We start from the raw sequence: 15,635 nt of genomic DNA, 5'->3' as shown, positions 1-15,635 counted from the left end.
TCTTGATTGCAAAATGTTAAAATGTGCGAATACTTGCTCTTGTTCAGATGCTTATTTTTTGACAGCATCACATTCAAAAGTCAATAAATAAACAATAAAATCATGCCTAAATCAGAGCGGCTTGCAGCTTCAAAACCTGGAGGCTTGTAAAACTGTGCTGTCAACAGTCTTCCTAGAGCCATCCAAATTTTCATAGGGAACAGCTGTAGAGAAATATCAGGTGCATTAATGAAAAGCTGTTTAAGGATGCTGTCCAGTATAACAATTTATAAATAATTGAACTTTAAGATTAAAATATAACACTTACCTTTATTTTTCAGTTGTAGACTGTGGCTACTTGTTGTATCATAACTGTTTTTCCTGTGCCTAAGGAGAGAATTCCACATTTCTAATTATACATTTATTTAAGATTTATTTAAGTATTTGTTGAAGCATTTATGTTGTTTTGTTTCATTCATCATGAAAGACAGACACAATGCAAAGGGAAACTGGAATTTTCAAATCATGCAAAGGGTAAAAAAAATGGTGATACAGGCTATTGGGTGGCAGTGACAATAAACAGACTTCAAATACAGTGTAATATGTAAGTTACTGGACAGTGACACTATTTTTGCTGTTTTCTATTTATGATCGAACAGATCAGATTTGAAATGAAACTGTGATTATTAGGCTAAACTACAACTGTTTGCAACAGTTTTAATTAAATTGGTATTTGTACTTGGTGGACCATGGGCCCTGTGGCCCACAAATATCCAAAACCATGCTGGCTATCTCTCCTCTAGACATGTTCTTTACATTCTGTACATTTCCTTGTTATTTTTTTGTTTGCAGTTTTGGGCTTACCTGGATGATTTTTTGCAGATGCATGCAATTGTAGTGATAGTAATGATGATGCCAAGCGGTACCAGCACGCCAATCAGAATAAGCGTTGTTGTATCTGTTGAAATAGTAGCAACAGCATGAACTTTAGTCCAGCAAATAACACTTCTCCATTGTTTGAGTTGGAGCCTTCCACACTAAATACTAAAATGGACATTACCTAGACCTCCTGCTTCAGGTTCAATCTTCTCTATCTCACAGTTGGTTCCCTCAAAGCCCTCTGGACATGTACAAGAGTAAGCAGTATCAGATGATTCCATACATGTACCTCCGTTCTCACAGGGTGAGCTCAGACACGGACTCGCTGAGAGAGACAGAAGAAGATGAAGTGAAGTTATTCATCTGCCATGCACAATTTATTAGTACCCCTTTTAACTTGATCATCATTGATCAGTTTCAGACCATAGGAGTGCTATTGGCCAGATATTTGGGTGGTGGACCATTCTCAACACTGTTAGTGGCATTGACAAGGTGGCATGTTAGCGTTAACTTCCAGTGATTAACAAATCCAGGACTGGAAACTGGATTCAAAGTCTGGATCTGAAGACCTTGCATTCTCTAAATGCGCACCAGCAATGTCCATGTTGCTAATAAGGCCCTGTGAGTGCATGTTAGCACTTCTACAAGGTTCATTTACATCTTTTTTTCACCCCAAGTCCTATCTAGTAGAAGGTATGTGAAATATTAATGAAGGTCCTCTCACTTCTATAGCAATCACGTTTGGTCTCGTAGATGGTGCAGACTTGTGTTTCAGTGCAGCCTTTGGATTGGCAAACTGCACCGGTGGGAGTACATTCACAGATCTGAGAACAGTCGTCCGTCACAAACATCTCCTTCAGCTGTATGCATGAGAAAAAGGGAAATTCAAATTAGACATGTTGTTCTGATTAATATATACAGTACAAAAACACTGTATCTCCAAAACAGCAAATTTAGGAAATCATTTCAATTTTGGAAGTAAAAAGTTTTACATTTTCACGTTTTATTCCAGGTCTTTTAAGAGCATTTCTACTGGTGTATTCATCATAACATATTTACAAAATGTAAAGAACAACATCCAGATTCAAATTTTGACAACACGTTAAAACTGCAAAAATAGAGATACAAGGTTTTTGTGTGACAGCGTCAATTGATTTATTATATTTACCTGATTACTGGCAACACTCTCACACATACACTCTCATACAACTGGGGACTTACCGTGTAATAGCGTCCAAGATAGGTGCATCCACAGTCACTGAAAGGAACGCATTCTGTGTCACTCATGGCAAATCCAGGAGCACACTCACATCCCTCCACACAAGTAGTCTGCTCACAATCTGAGGGCGCTGCTAGGTCAGCGCATGAAGCTGGGCATGTAGTCATACACGGGGTGTAGCTGCTGTTGCCACTACATGTCATAACTATACACACACAATGCATAGAAAAAAAGAGTCAAAGACATTGGTGAGCATAGCTAAAAATCAAGCTGCATAGATGTTATATATATATATATATATATATAATGTGTGTGTGTACATGTGCCTTTAAATGTGAGGATGTGTATGGTGTTTTATTGAGATTCACAGTTTTCTTAGTCATGCACCCAAAATAACATTCCTGGCTGAAAAGGAGATTCAAGAAATGCACCATTCTACACAGAGGGTTGCTGTATAATTATTGAGCAAATACAACGAACCGAACAAGACACAGTTTTGTTTCTCTGCCACAACTGAAATTCGCCCACAGACCATTTAAAGAAGAATTATTTGAGAATGGGTATTTCTTGTTCCCGGGCTTTCTCTACAGTTTCCTCTACAGGAAGTGTAATTTGCCACTCCTAAAGAACACACTTTACACATGCATTTCTGGACAGGCTGAGAGATACAGATCCATCACTGACAGTGAAAGAAGCATGTGGACTGTAATGCAGTTAGCAGTGTGCGGAGCCTGGAGTAGCAACAATAAAGAAACTCTTCTACCTCTTTCAGGTCAGTAGAGCATCAGCATGATTTGAAGCGGCTATTTTATGGTAAAAAAGCTACATAATCCTCCTTTAAACTTCTTTTGCATGACTGAAAATGTAGCATAATGCTGTGTTTTCATATGGACTCAGTTAATGTCCCTGGTAGAAACAGCGGAATTGTTTACACGTGACCAAGCTGTTTTTTCCCGCTGTGTATTTGCCACATCTGAAGTGCTAAATGTGAGCAGTTTAGTGTTTTTTCTAAACTAAAGTGTTTTCCGGTGCGTCCCTAAATTTTCCTTTATGTGTGTGTATGTACGTGTTTGACATACCACACTCCAGTTGTTGTCTCCAAGAGTCTAGATTTATTCCTTGCTCCTGACAAGCCAGGGCGTACACAGCATAGCTCTCACAGCGCAGTGTGGGACTGCCCTGCTCTGCACACAGGTCAAACACACAGTCCCTGCAACAAACACAGACACACTGTCAGACCAGTGTTCACACAGCCTTCCAATAATACTGTATGTTCAAAATGGACCTAGTTCCTAAGAGCTTTCTTGTAACTACAGCATTTGTTTCAGTAGTGCAGGACACTGTACTCACTCTTGGTACATGTCAGGCGCAATGACTGAGTGACAGGCAGCGAAGGGGCCGTCTGGGTTACTCAGAGCTCCACACTGATTATTCCCATTCAGTTCTTCCAGCTTAGCCGTTGTGCAGCCTTCTGTCTCAAAGCCAGAGTCCAGATCCTCCTCCACCTCTCTCCTGAGACAAAGGGAAACAAAGGGGTTAGTGAGTGGGTGAAGGATAAAGAAATGCTAAATGGCATGGATTACAGTGAAGGGATGAAACAAAAGCAATGTTAAACATGACTCAACAAACTAATTCATTTGGACTTACTAATATTGCATATCGTGGGTGTGTAGTGTGCAGTGTATGGTTACATGCTACTGTAACTACATTAGCTTTTTAAATAAATAAACTATATATAAGTCATAAGACATAAGTATTGGGAGACCTGCTCATTGATTGTTCTTTTTCTTCTGAAATCAGGGTTATTAAAAGTTTATTAAAAGTCTCTATTGTTTAATTACTTGTGCAAGCGAGGAGGTTTTGGCAATTCTGATGTGCGGAGGCCCTCCCCCTGTCTGTCAGTCACTCTCCAGCTGTCTCCAAACTCGCCGAGGGTGCGAGTGAGGGTGCCATCAGGCTTCGTGTACTCGTTGTTGGTGCGACCATCATAGTTCCCACACAGGCCACCAACAAAAGACTTGTAGGTGCTTGGAAGAAATACCTCTGTACAGGGAGAAAGAAAATTGTGCTGACATGGCTATGGTATATGCTAGTTGTGTGTATGCATGCCGCTGTTGATCTGTTGGGACCTAGAGTCTCTGTCCTTCACATACCTCCTTGCATGTTGCCATCAAAGCGCACTGTAAGGCCAAAGTCCGTGGAGACCTGAAGGTATCGAGAGTTCATGGCAATCTTGATGCCCTGTTTGGGGCTGAGAGGAGGATAAACCCGCTCACCATTAACCTGGAGAACGACAAACAGTGCCAGAAGGGGACGAATTAGAGCAAAATAACTTTTTGGATTTTGCATGTTATATTTTTATATTTATCATTTGAGAGTTCATTACTTTAATTACAGCACAATATGGCTACGTAAATGTAATCTATATCTTGCACAAAAAATCAGATCTCCCATACCAGTAGAACCTTCATCTGAAGTATGCGAATGTTGATGTCGTACACATCCACATAGACCTCATGCAGGTAAGAGATGCGGTTGTTGCCTCCTTTGCGGGCGTTCTTGCCCCTGACTTTAAGGGGCGTGAGATTACTGGGCAGATTACGGTCCATGGTTAGAACATACGTGTATGCGCCCTGGTAGTGGTGGTTGAATCTGTCAAAGGTGCGGTAGTGTGGATCTCCAGAAATTGCACACTTGCCAAAACCTATGAAGGAGAAGGAGAAAGAAATGCATATGAGGGGTGGTTATTGAATGTATGTAGCCTACAGCTATAGAACATGTAATATAATATATGATATATAATATGTATGACACCGATTATACATAAAACCTAAGCAAGAATTTCCAAATGTCTGTGGACACCCCTTCTAATGACTGTATTCAGATACTTGAAACTTCATCCATTGTTGACACAGATGATCTAGTCTCTGAAGAGAAGTACTGCCAATATAATAGGACTCTGGAGCAAATAAACATAAACATATTTGGCACCATGACTAACGCCATGCACAAACTAGAGGGGTATAAAGCCCTCCAGTATTGAGCTGTGGAGCATCAGAACTGTGTACTCCGGAAGGATGGTGCTCCCCATCCAATATTTATGGGAGAGTTGGGGAGTTGGAGATGAGGTAAGGTGGGATGCTGATCAGCCAACATCCTGACCTTACTAACACTCTTGTCACTGAATGTCACTCCAACAAAAGCAGGATAAACAATTTTTTAATATCCTTGATTTTAAACAAAATAAACCCTGAATGAGCAAGTGTCCCAATAATTTTGTCCATATCGTGTATATATATTAAAGCCTCTGAGTATTAACTGGTTTTACACACATGGTTATTGGATGTACTAAGTGCAAGTCCTTCTGTGGTGTTTTTAAATGTGAGGCTCACTGGATATTAGAGCTGCCCTGAATATGGATGGTCTAGTGTTATTTTGGTAGCATGTTAAATAATTGCTATATATAGAGAGGAAGTCAATTTGCTCAGTGCTCAACAGCTCAACGTTTCTAGGGCATCTTTAAGATTTTTTTTTCATTTTCCTGGAGTTTCTATGACTGGAATAATGGCCTCTAAATGTCCAGTTTTTCCAGTTTTTTCACATTGCGTGGTAACCGTGGCTTAATCTTAGAAGTAGCAGCAAGAGTGAGAGTAAAAGAGACAGAGAGATGGAGAGCATGACAGGGACAAACAGAAAGAGGTGGAATATGAGTATGACTGTAACGCACTTTCAGGTTTGCAGTAGCGCTCTCCGTCTTTATCCAGGGCACAGATGGAACTGGAGCCGCACTCAAAGTCCTTACAGGACAGCACTCCTCCCAGACTGCATGTGCACTTCTGATCACAGTGTTCTGTTATCCACGAATCTCCAACCTGCAACACACACCAGGATTACCACTAGCTACGATGCACTGCTTTCAACTGTTTACTGTCTATAATATATAAGTCATTTTGGAGCCTTTCTACTGGTCCATTCAATGTGACACAATACAAAGAACAACTGCCAGATCCACATTATGTAACTAAAAACTGACAAAAATGGAGATTACATTTTTGTGTAAAAGCGACGAGAACAAGAACATGCTGAGACAAAGCACCTGCAACAATTGCTTAACTCTTAACTTACATCATGGTACTCTCCATTACTTCCCACACATCCACAGTTGGAGAGCGGTACACACTTGCTATCACTCAGCACAAAGCCTGAATCACACTGGCAGCCCTCCACACAGCCATTGGGAGGCAGGGGGCAAAAGATGGGGAAGAGGTCAGCACAGGTGGGAGGGCATGGGGGCGTGCAGTCTGAATAGTGGCTATTTGGCGGGCATGGGAGAGCTGCAAAAAAAGGCAAAAAAGAGAAAAGCCTCTGTTAGGTGTTTGGAGGATTTTACATTTGTGCTACCTTACAGTAACAGTAGGCCCGGAGTCTGGGGAGACTGAGACACTATTCTCTCTATTATAAGTGAGTGGAGCATCAAAATGCTATATAATGTTGCTTTAAGAACTTCCTATTCACTGTTTATTCTTTAGGTTCAGATTTAGGATCACTCACGGCAGAAGGTGGTATTCCTCCATCTGATGGTAACACCAGCGCTCTGGCAGGCCTGTGCATAGGCTTCCACATTGTCACACAGTGTGGACTGCATGCCGTTGTATTCACACATATCATAGATGCAGTTCCCCAAGAAGGGCTCAGGTGGAATGAGTGAGTGACAGGGCTTGAAGTGGTCTGACAGCATGATACTGCCACACTGAGCCTCAATTGCTTCCTCTTCCTCGGTCGTGCAGTTAGGGTGGACACTTGGACGCAAGTCTGGCTGGCATCTAATGGGAATAGTGATAAAGTGAGGAATGAGACAAAGATGTATGACAGAAAATGTGGCAGATGGACACTTTTAACCAATATCTAGCTAATGTTATCTTGTATTTTATTCATATGCTGCATTTCCTAGAGAGTCATGCATAAGGTCTTGGTGTTTTGTCCAATTTGTATTCCTGTGTATGCTAAATACTGTATGTTCGACTCAACATAAAAAGCAGACTTCCTTTTTCACAAAGGGTTCAGTGGCACAGCTGCTACTTCCATTTCCCTTACACCGCTCTAAATGTATCTGCCTTGTACATAATTAATCACTTTCTAGCCACCAGCAGATCTGGCTTTTTGGTTATTTCTCCTTTGATGCATAACAAATGAGGGGGAGCGATTCTCAGGATTTTCTGCCATTTGATACCCTTAGACAAGCGATTAATATTGTTAATCAGGAAAACTGTATATCTGTATATAAACTGTAAATCTAATAGAGTAGCATGTCTATAGCATGTAATTCTAAAGGAAATGAGTAAACAAACAAACAAACAAACAAATATTTGAAGTCTGTGTTTCCTGACAAAAACAACATTTTGGCAAGTCTCTATGAATGCTACATTTTAGTATTCTATTCCAAAAGTCCCAAAATTATTATTTAAACATTTTTACTTAAACATCAAGTCTGTCAAGCACAATGTTTTAACCCTGTTCCTACGTAATACCTTAAGTAGTTAACAAATGTTCACATAAACAATATTTGATATACTGCAAAGGACATAAATAACTGATTTGAAAACACAGTTTTGATCACATTTAGCCCCATAACATTTGATGGGGTTGAGGTTAAATCGATGTTCTTATGGAATTGAATACAAATCTTTGACCTAGGAATGAAAGAAGATCAAAATGTTGCCTGAATATTAATTTGAAATGAGGCAGGTTAAAGGTTATGGTTTACTATCATAAATAAATAAAACCGGAATGTACAATTTCAGAGACAGTGCTTTAAGAGTCAAGTAGCTAACACAAGTAAAAAAGGAGTAAGTGGTATAGGACATAAGGACATAAGTATAGTGTCATATGGCATTACATAGTATTGTACCATACGGCATTATATTGTATTACATAGTATACTGTATACTGTTTGCTATTTTTATTAGTATTTATTGTGCTGTGTTGCACTGCATTGTTTTGCACAGTATACAGCTGTGTGCTCTAGCTTGTACTCTAGTGAGGAGGATGTCAAGCACTTACCCTGGGTCACTGTCACCCTCTGCTTTCCAGCTGTCACCCAACTCTATGACATCATTAGCTGGCTTTCCGTTTGGCATCAAGTTGTCATCACTGGAATTACCATTGTAGTTACCGCACATGCCACACACCTGCAAATATTGAAATATTGAGAGAAAAAAAAAAGGAATGAGTGACTACACTCATGACTACCCTTCTAACTTCTATTTAAGCTGTTATCTCTTTATGTAAATGCAACATTTTAACATTACTACAAAGTAGTATGCACCGAAACCCTGTCAAAAACCACACTTATAGGGACAAAAGATCAAAGTCACTGTCTTTTCATCTTGTTCACCTTGTTAAAGTAGTCTCCAGGTACAGTGATCTCAACGTGGTGAACACCGTCGAACTGGACGATCAGGCCAAAGTCGGTGGCCAGCACAGTGTTGACTCCGCTGGTGAACACCTGGGCCTTTGCTACAAGGATGTCCATAGGGGTGCGGATTCTTTGTCCATCCAACTAAAGAGGGGGAGGAGGTGTGAATGCTTTGTGAGTAAAAGCCAATTCTTTAAAAACATTCTAACCCATAAGATTAACTCATAAGCTCTTGGTCAGACTCTTACCAGCACTCTCTTGCTTTTGCCGAGTGTGATGACGGCTCCGGGCAGGTAGACAGTGACAGAGCGGACGTAGGAGGCTTCAGGCAAGCCACGCTCCTCATTCTTGGCCACAATGGTAAAGGGAGTATCCATGGAGCTGTCACAAATGGCCACGAGCGTGTAGGTACATGTGCCCATGTAAGTGTGCATGATGCCATCAAAGGTGTAATAATGAGGATCGCCCGAAATGTGGCAAACGCCCACTCCTATACATGTACAGACAATACAGACATTCTTTATTCAAGTTGCCATGTATCATAATCCTGATATGTGATTTGTCAAGAAAGTGAAAACACTCATTCCACTGACTGCATAGTTTTGACAGAGGTAAATATTACTACCATAAAGCTAAGCTAAAGTTATGCTATGCAGATAACTTACTAGTAGGAGCTCTATTATTATATATAACAGTTTTTTGTGGAATATTGACAGTTCAGAATATAGACAGTGCAGTTAGTGGGCTATGTATTGCATTATGACTGGAGTAGTTTATACCTGTATCCACACAGCCCAGCTGGCCCTCGTGGACTTTACACTCCTGTGCAGGGCTGCACCTCCATGCTTTACATGTCACATTGTTGAACGGAGAGCAAACACATCTCTCAGAGCAGTCGTCCTTAGTGAACCAGCTCTCTCCAACCTGAAGAGCACATGCACACACATTGACACATTAGGTCAATTAAAGCTTGGTTTGCTTTAATTAAAGCTTGGTTTGCTGCACAGAGAGCACTGATTATATTTACATTTGTGCTGCCACTCTTATCCAATGCAGCTTACAAGGTTACTCGTATTACAGCAATGCGCCAATGTAGTGTTAGGAGTCTTGTCCATGACCTCTAACTGGGGTAGTGGAGCACTGTCCCCCAGACTGGGAATAGCTCATTATGCATTGCATCACACCAACCACCAACAGCATCAGGGAGGCATTTGGTCATTTTAAAGGGCAAATTAACAAACGCCAGATTACACTCATTAACGCTCACGTACAGGTCTGTAGTTGCTGTCCTTGTCTGTACATCCACACTCGCTGAAGGGCACACAGTTGTCTCCGCTGAGTATCAGTCCTTCGTCACACACACATCCTTCCACACATGGCTCTGTGCACGTGCCAGCCGCTCCAGGGTCCTGACAGCTCAGAGGGCACGCAGTACCACAGTGATCATAGTGACTACCAGCAGGACATTTCAGGGCTGAGAGACAAAGAGAGAGATATGAAAAGAGACAGGGATTTAGGGATGTAGTGTAGAGAGTGAAGATGAGGTGTGCTAAAGCAGGATAAGAAATAGAGAATGCACAGGAGCAAATACCTGAAATCACTCTTTCCTATCACTTAACTAAAGGACAATAATTGCAGGCACTAAAAGGACTCTTTTATAACACTTTAATAGCCTTATTGAAAAGGCCTTCAAGAAGATGAAAAGAAGATGAGAAGATGAAAAACAGGGGTCATCAAATAGATCTGACCTAGGGGTAAATTCCCACAGAGGAGCTACTTATTGGGGTTGACCCTTACTTTTCACAACCATACACACACTGCTGATCTGCTGCTGTGAGTAGTATGAAATTGCAAATAGATAAACAGATAATGATCCTTCAGTGGTCCATAATTAAGAATTAATAGGAAGAAATAAGATAAGCTGCTGTTATAAAAGAACATGGGGGTCACCAAGTACAGCCTCTTCAACCCTAGACTTTTTGAGTTTGAAGACCTTTTGTTCATTACCTACTAATTCATTAGTGAATACCACAGTTTATTCAGTGACCACTAATTACTTAGTAGCTCTTTTTTCAGGAACTACTACTAAATATTCCATACCTACTATTCATTATTTAGTAACGACTATGAATTACTTTCAGAATTAGTCAGTCACTACTAGTTACACAGTTGATATCAATTATTCCGTATCTATTATTCATTTTTCAGTAATAACTTTTTAGTAACTACTAGAGTTTTTTTTTTATAACCACTATATTAACTACTAATTATTCAGTAACTGTTAATTCTTTGGTATCTATAGTTAATCATCCAGTATCTACTATGAATTCTTCAGTAACTATTATGGATTATTCAGTAACTAACACGTAAATGAATATGTAACTTTTGCAGTTTGAGTGTGGGGGAACTGAAGTATGTCCGAGTATGTGTTTGGGTGTCTGCTATACTGAAAAAAAAAAAAATTGCTTAGAGGGCGTATCTAGCCTGCAGGCTGCTGTTTGATGACAGAGTATGTAAAAATGCCTGAAGGGTGCTCCCACACTTGCACTGACACAGACCACCTCAATCCCTCAGACGAACACACAGCCTTACAAAAAATAAATACATAAAAAACTTACGACAGAAGGTGTTGTTCCTCCAGTTGATTGGCACCCCAGCTTGGGCACATAGGGTAGCATAGCTCTCAACAGCCTGACATAGTGCCACGGCAGATCCATCTGTGCCACACTGGTCAAACACGCAGTTCTCAAAATATGGGTTAGGCGGCACGACTGTATGGCATTCCTTAAAGATCCCTGAGGGGGAAAGAGGAAAGCTCCGTCTTAGAGACAAACAGATGGTACACTCTCTGGGAGTTTTGTCTGACTGAAGGGCATTCTAATGTTAGAACTGTTCAATGTAAAAAAATACAGATGGGTTGAAGGTATGTGCTTCCTCACCGTTAGGGTCAGTAATCATTCCACAGCTGGTGGGTTTTTGAGCCTCACTTTCAATATTTTTATCACATTCAATATCCTCACCTCCGTGAGTACAACTAAAAAAAAGAAAGAGGTATGAGTTTAAAAGTCAAAACAAGTTAATGTCAAACAAACGTACAGTCATTAGTTGTGTTCACAACACAATGTTTGACCCGCCATGTTTCTATCTTCAGGCAATCACTGCTTGTCTCTCTCCCACATTCCAGCTGTTCTCCTCATATTAGGCATGTTCCAACATTCATCCAAGCTGCTTTCTGACTGGCTCAACACTGTAATTACCCTTTCTATTCCAGCCTACGCTGTGATTGGTTAAATGTAATGCTACTCACTCAGGTCTGTCATCAGGCACCTGCCAGCTCTCCCCCAACTCATTGGTGCTGTCTGTAGGCCTGCCATTTGACATAATGTTGTCATCACCTGGGTTGTCATTGTAGTTTCCTTTGAGATTGTTGGAGAAATGTGAGTGTTAGGAACTCTTTGTGGTTGTGAATGCACTGGAATATTATACTAAGTTATTCATATTATAAGTTATTGATTTTCTGTGGAGGAACGTGTTTAATATCACTCAAAGCACATCATACCACACATTCCACACAGAAGGCCTCTGTAGGACGAGGGAAGGCTGACATCGGCGTAGTGATTGCCATCGAAACGGACGTGCAGGCCGAAGTTAGTCTCCAGCACCACAAACTTTCCGCTGAGGAAGATCTTAGCGTCATTCAACAGAGTGACAGGCACAGTGACCTGAACGCCGTTCACCTGTAGGAAAGAGGTAACATGGTGGTGTAGCTGAGCGTCTCGTTGAGGTTACCACACAACATAAATTTAAGTTTGACTCGTTGAAAACGGATTCATTTAGATTTAACTTAGTTTAGTTCAGACGAGTTCAGACCAGACCAGCTCAGTTCAGACCAGTTCACACCAGATCAGATCAGATCAGTTCAGTTCGGTTCAGTTTAGTTCAGTTAAGTTCAAATGAATTCATTTCAAATCAGTTCGGTTCAGCACAATTTCAATTCAATTTAAAATGTCTGAGGCAATTTTTACCTGGACTTTACGCCCTTTGTCCAGGATAATCCTCATGCCATAAACATTGACAATGACTGATTTAACATAGGACACTTTCTTGTTATTGCCTCTGTGTTCATTCTGGGTCTCGACAGTGAAGTATGGCACACCAGTGGTCTCGTTGCAGGGCTTTGTGAGGGTATAAGAACAGGCACCCATGAAGTGATGAACTTTTTTATCAAAAGACGTGTAGTGGGGGTCCCCGGACACAGAGCAGATGCTTGGGCCTGTAATTTCTGTAAGAAAAACAAAGATGATCATCTATTCCTGAGATGTCTTTTGTGTATGCCAATGAGCTGAGTGATATTGTAGCAGACAACCAATGCTGTAACAGAACATGTACTGTAAGTCTTTGTTGTACCATTGGGTTTGCAGATGTACTCCCCATCTTGCATTTGGCAGCTCTCTGTAGGGAGGCAGCTGGTGTTAAAGCACTGGATGATTCTTTCACCCAGACACTCACACTGCTGCTCACATCCCTCCAGATACCATTTCTCATTTGTCTGAAGCACACAAAGACACATAAAACCTAAGTAGGTTTGAAATAATCAACTTTTTTGTATGTGACAGAAGTGTGGGTGACACTTACAGGGTGGTAGAAGCCTTCATGGTCCACACAGCCACAGTCTTTGAGAGGTACACACTTGTTGTTGCTCAGGACAAAGCCAGGGTCACATTCACAGCCTTCAACACACTTGTCTCCACAGCCTGGGGGTCCACTCACACCCAAACACGTCTCAGGACATGAACTCACACATGTGGAGTAGTGGCTGTTTGGAGGACAAACTAGGGCTGTGGAAAAATACAGACAATATAAGCATTAAAGCAATTTGGAATGATTTAGTAGGTTATGTTTATGTCAGCCTTTGAAGTGTAAAGGTTATCTGGCAGTGGTAAATATATGTAGGGGGCAGCCACAGCCTAAAAGTTCCCAAGAAATCCCTGGACCAGCATTAAGTGTGGGGTGGGGGGAGCTTCTCCCTCAGCATTCACTGAATGAGACATCTAACCCCTAATTGCTCCCTGGCTGCTGGCGGAGGTGGCTTGGGTGTGTGCTGCCCTATTTACTAGTGTGTGAGTGTGCCTGTTCACTGCCACTGATAGGCTGTTAAATGCAAATGTTCCAGAGATTAAATGGCTGTAAAGTGTGTTTCCAAATCTTTAGCTATTAGCAAATAAATTTGAAGGCTGAACTTGCATATGTACATGTGTCTGTTTTGTATGCTAGTGTAGTGTGGGTGAGACTCACGGCAGAAGTCTGGCTCCCTCCACTGGTGAACTGGTACCCCTGCACTGAGGCAAGCATCTGTGTAGGCCTGGAGCTGGTCACACAGCGTTTGTAGCAGTCCCTGATAGCGACACATGTCATACACACAGCTCTGGAAGAACGGCGTGGGGTCCACAACCTTTAAACAGTCCCTATGGAGTGAGAGGCAGAGTGCAGGAAAAGAACACACACACATTAAGACACATTAGTGAGTGGAGTAGATGGAGGTCTAAAGCATGTCATGTTTTATGTTTGGTTGTGTAAGGATTTCAGAAGGTTGTTAAATGAAAGTGTTCACCTGAATGGTCCACTGGTGTCTGTGATTTTTCCACACTTATCAGGTTTAGACACTTCGGCCTCAAAGCTTGGCTCACAAGGTGGGTCAGGTGTGACGTCAGGCTTGCACCTAAAAATAAACAACAAAGGAGATAAATGGAGTCATTTAATAGGCCATGTTTTTTTTGTTTTTTTTACTAATGACATAATGACATAATTTAACTAATTACACGCTAGGTTTACTATTTAGTTACTATTATTATTATTAATAATAATAACTATAACTTTTGTGTTAATTTGTAACTATTTGGTTTAAAATATCTTGTGGAGTCCTACAGGGTTCTACTATGGGGCTATTATGTATATTATGGCAGTAATAATACAGGGTCTAAAGGGTTCATATTTACTCATGAAGTCCATGTTCTACAACAAACGACAGACAAACACAGGTGAAAGACTCACGTGTCATCCTCATCTTCATCAGTCTGCCAACTGTTGCCAAACTGGTTTGTGCTATCAGCCAGTGAACCATCTGGCTTTAGGAAGTCATTGCTGGGGTTTCCGTTGTAGTCGCCACACAGACCACACATCTGCTCATAGTACGTGCTAAGAGAAAAGCAAAAAAAGGACATTATTTCTGCAAATCTGATCTGACATCTGTCCCTTACACTTTACTTACCCACTAAGTAAGTAAAGTACATATTTTTCTAGGTAAATGTTACAATACAGGTTCACTGCAGCTAAAATTTGAGTTAGATCTGCAACCACTACTTTCAAACGCCCGGTCAATAGAGCATCAATGAGAATAAATAAATCAATAAGATTATAAAAGGGGAGTACCTGGGCACAGTGATCTTAGCATAGTGGTTTCCATCCCAGCGCACTGCCAAGCCAAAAGGAGTGGTGAGAATGACATACTGTCCAGCCAAGGTTATAGAGATTAGCATAGAGGGAGAGTGTGGGAGGCCTACTTTCCGTCCATTTACCTGAATGGGTGAAGTAAAAAAATTTAAAACAATTACAGCAGCAAAGAAAACACTACCTTGTCATGAACTACCTTGCTTTTTCAGTTTGTTCTTTTTCAAGTTTTCAATTGGATTGTTTGTGCACAGTGTACACAAGTAAGTGGGGATTAGCTATCCCTTCCAACAATAATAAAACAGCATCAGTGCTAGGCTTAAGCTTGTTGAGCAATGCTCCCAATATCACCGCCAGCTGAGCTACCCCTATTGATATCATAACAGGCTAACTTGTGTAGCTGTAAAAATAAAAGCCATATCAAGGCTGTAATAGGCTGTAAGGTTCATAACATGCTGGAAAATGATGGTTTTCTATAAAATAATACACAACAATTTGCAACACTTCTGAAAAGGAACCCAGAGTGAAAGGTTTGTGTAACTAAGACCTGCAACTAACCAGAACAGTTCTGCTCTTCATCAAGGTCACAGTGATGTTATCCACAGTCACATACAACTTCCTGAGATACGATACACCAGAGAGTCCTCTCTTTTCATTCTTTCCTTCCACAGAGAACCAAGGGCCTGCAATATAGCA

General features: G+C 41.0%; 1 protein-coding gene across 1 annotated transcript in view; it reads right to left on the bottom strand.

Annotated features, from left to right (window-relative positions):
* Window positions 1-74: 74 nt before the first annotated feature.
* The window catches only part of zanl (zonadhesin, like), a 35,339-nt gene continuing 19,778 nt past the window's right edge, over window positions 75-15,635 (bottom strand). Inside the window, exons 55-85 of the mRNA XM_072688583.1 lie at window positions 15,498-15,622; window positions 14,922-15,067; window positions 14,544-14,687; window positions 14,104-14,211; window positions 13,788-13,957; window positions 13,128-13,330; window positions 12,900-13,041; window positions 12,518-12,765; window positions 12,052-12,229; window positions 11,800-11,908; window positions 11,432-11,526; window positions 11,111-11,287; window positions 9,764-9,966; window positions 9,272-9,416; window positions 8,741-8,982; window positions 8,472-8,636; window positions 8,138-8,265; window positions 6,629-6,900; window positions 6,203-6,411; window positions 5,805-5,949; window positions 4,534-4,781; window positions 4,231-4,360; window positions 3,919-4,120; window positions 3,428-3,589; window positions 3,157-3,287; window positions 2,080-2,282; window positions 1,583-1,718; window positions 1,040-1,183; window positions 844-937; window positions 308-366; window positions 75-203 (exon numbers count right to left, since the gene is read on the bottom strand). Coding sequence (XP_072544684.1) covers window positions 130-203; window positions 308-366; window positions 844-937; window positions 1,040-1,183; window positions 1,583-1,718; window positions 2,080-2,282; window positions 3,157-3,287; window positions 3,428-3,589; window positions 3,919-4,120; window positions 4,231-4,360; window positions 4,534-4,781; window positions 5,805-5,949; window positions 6,203-6,411; window positions 6,629-6,900; window positions 8,138-8,265; window positions 8,472-8,636; window positions 8,741-8,982; window positions 9,272-9,416; window positions 9,764-9,966; window positions 11,111-11,287; window positions 11,432-11,526; window positions 11,800-11,908; window positions 12,052-12,229; window positions 12,518-12,765; window positions 12,900-13,041; window positions 13,128-13,330; window positions 13,788-13,957; window positions 14,104-14,211; window positions 14,544-14,687; window positions 14,922-15,067; window positions 15,498-15,622 — 4,937 coding nt within the window. The 3' untranslated portion in view covers window positions 75-129. The remainder of the gene's footprint in view (window positions 204-307; window positions 367-843; window positions 938-1,039; window positions 1,184-1,582; window positions 1,719-2,079; window positions 2,283-3,156; window positions 3,288-3,427; window positions 3,590-3,918; window positions 4,121-4,230; window positions 4,361-4,533; window positions 4,782-5,804; window positions 5,950-6,202; window positions 6,412-6,628; window positions 6,901-8,137; window positions 8,266-8,471; window positions 8,637-8,740; window positions 8,983-9,271; window positions 9,417-9,763; window positions 9,967-11,110; window positions 11,288-11,431; window positions 11,527-11,799; window positions 11,909-12,051; window positions 12,230-12,517; window positions 12,766-12,899; window positions 13,042-13,127; window positions 13,331-13,787; window positions 13,958-14,103; window positions 14,212-14,543; window positions 14,688-14,921; window positions 15,068-15,497; window positions 15,623-15,635) is intronic.

Source organism: Salminus brasiliensis, chromosome 9, assembly GCF_030463535.1.
Source record: "Salminus brasiliensis chromosome 9, fSalBra1.hap2, whole genome shotgun sequence".
Lineage (NCBI taxonomy): Eukaryota > Metazoa > Chordata > Actinopteri > Characiformes > Bryconidae > Salminus > Salminus brasiliensis.
The sequence above is the reverse complement of the archived record's forward strand: the minus strand, read 5'-3'. Positions and strand labels throughout refer to the sequence as shown.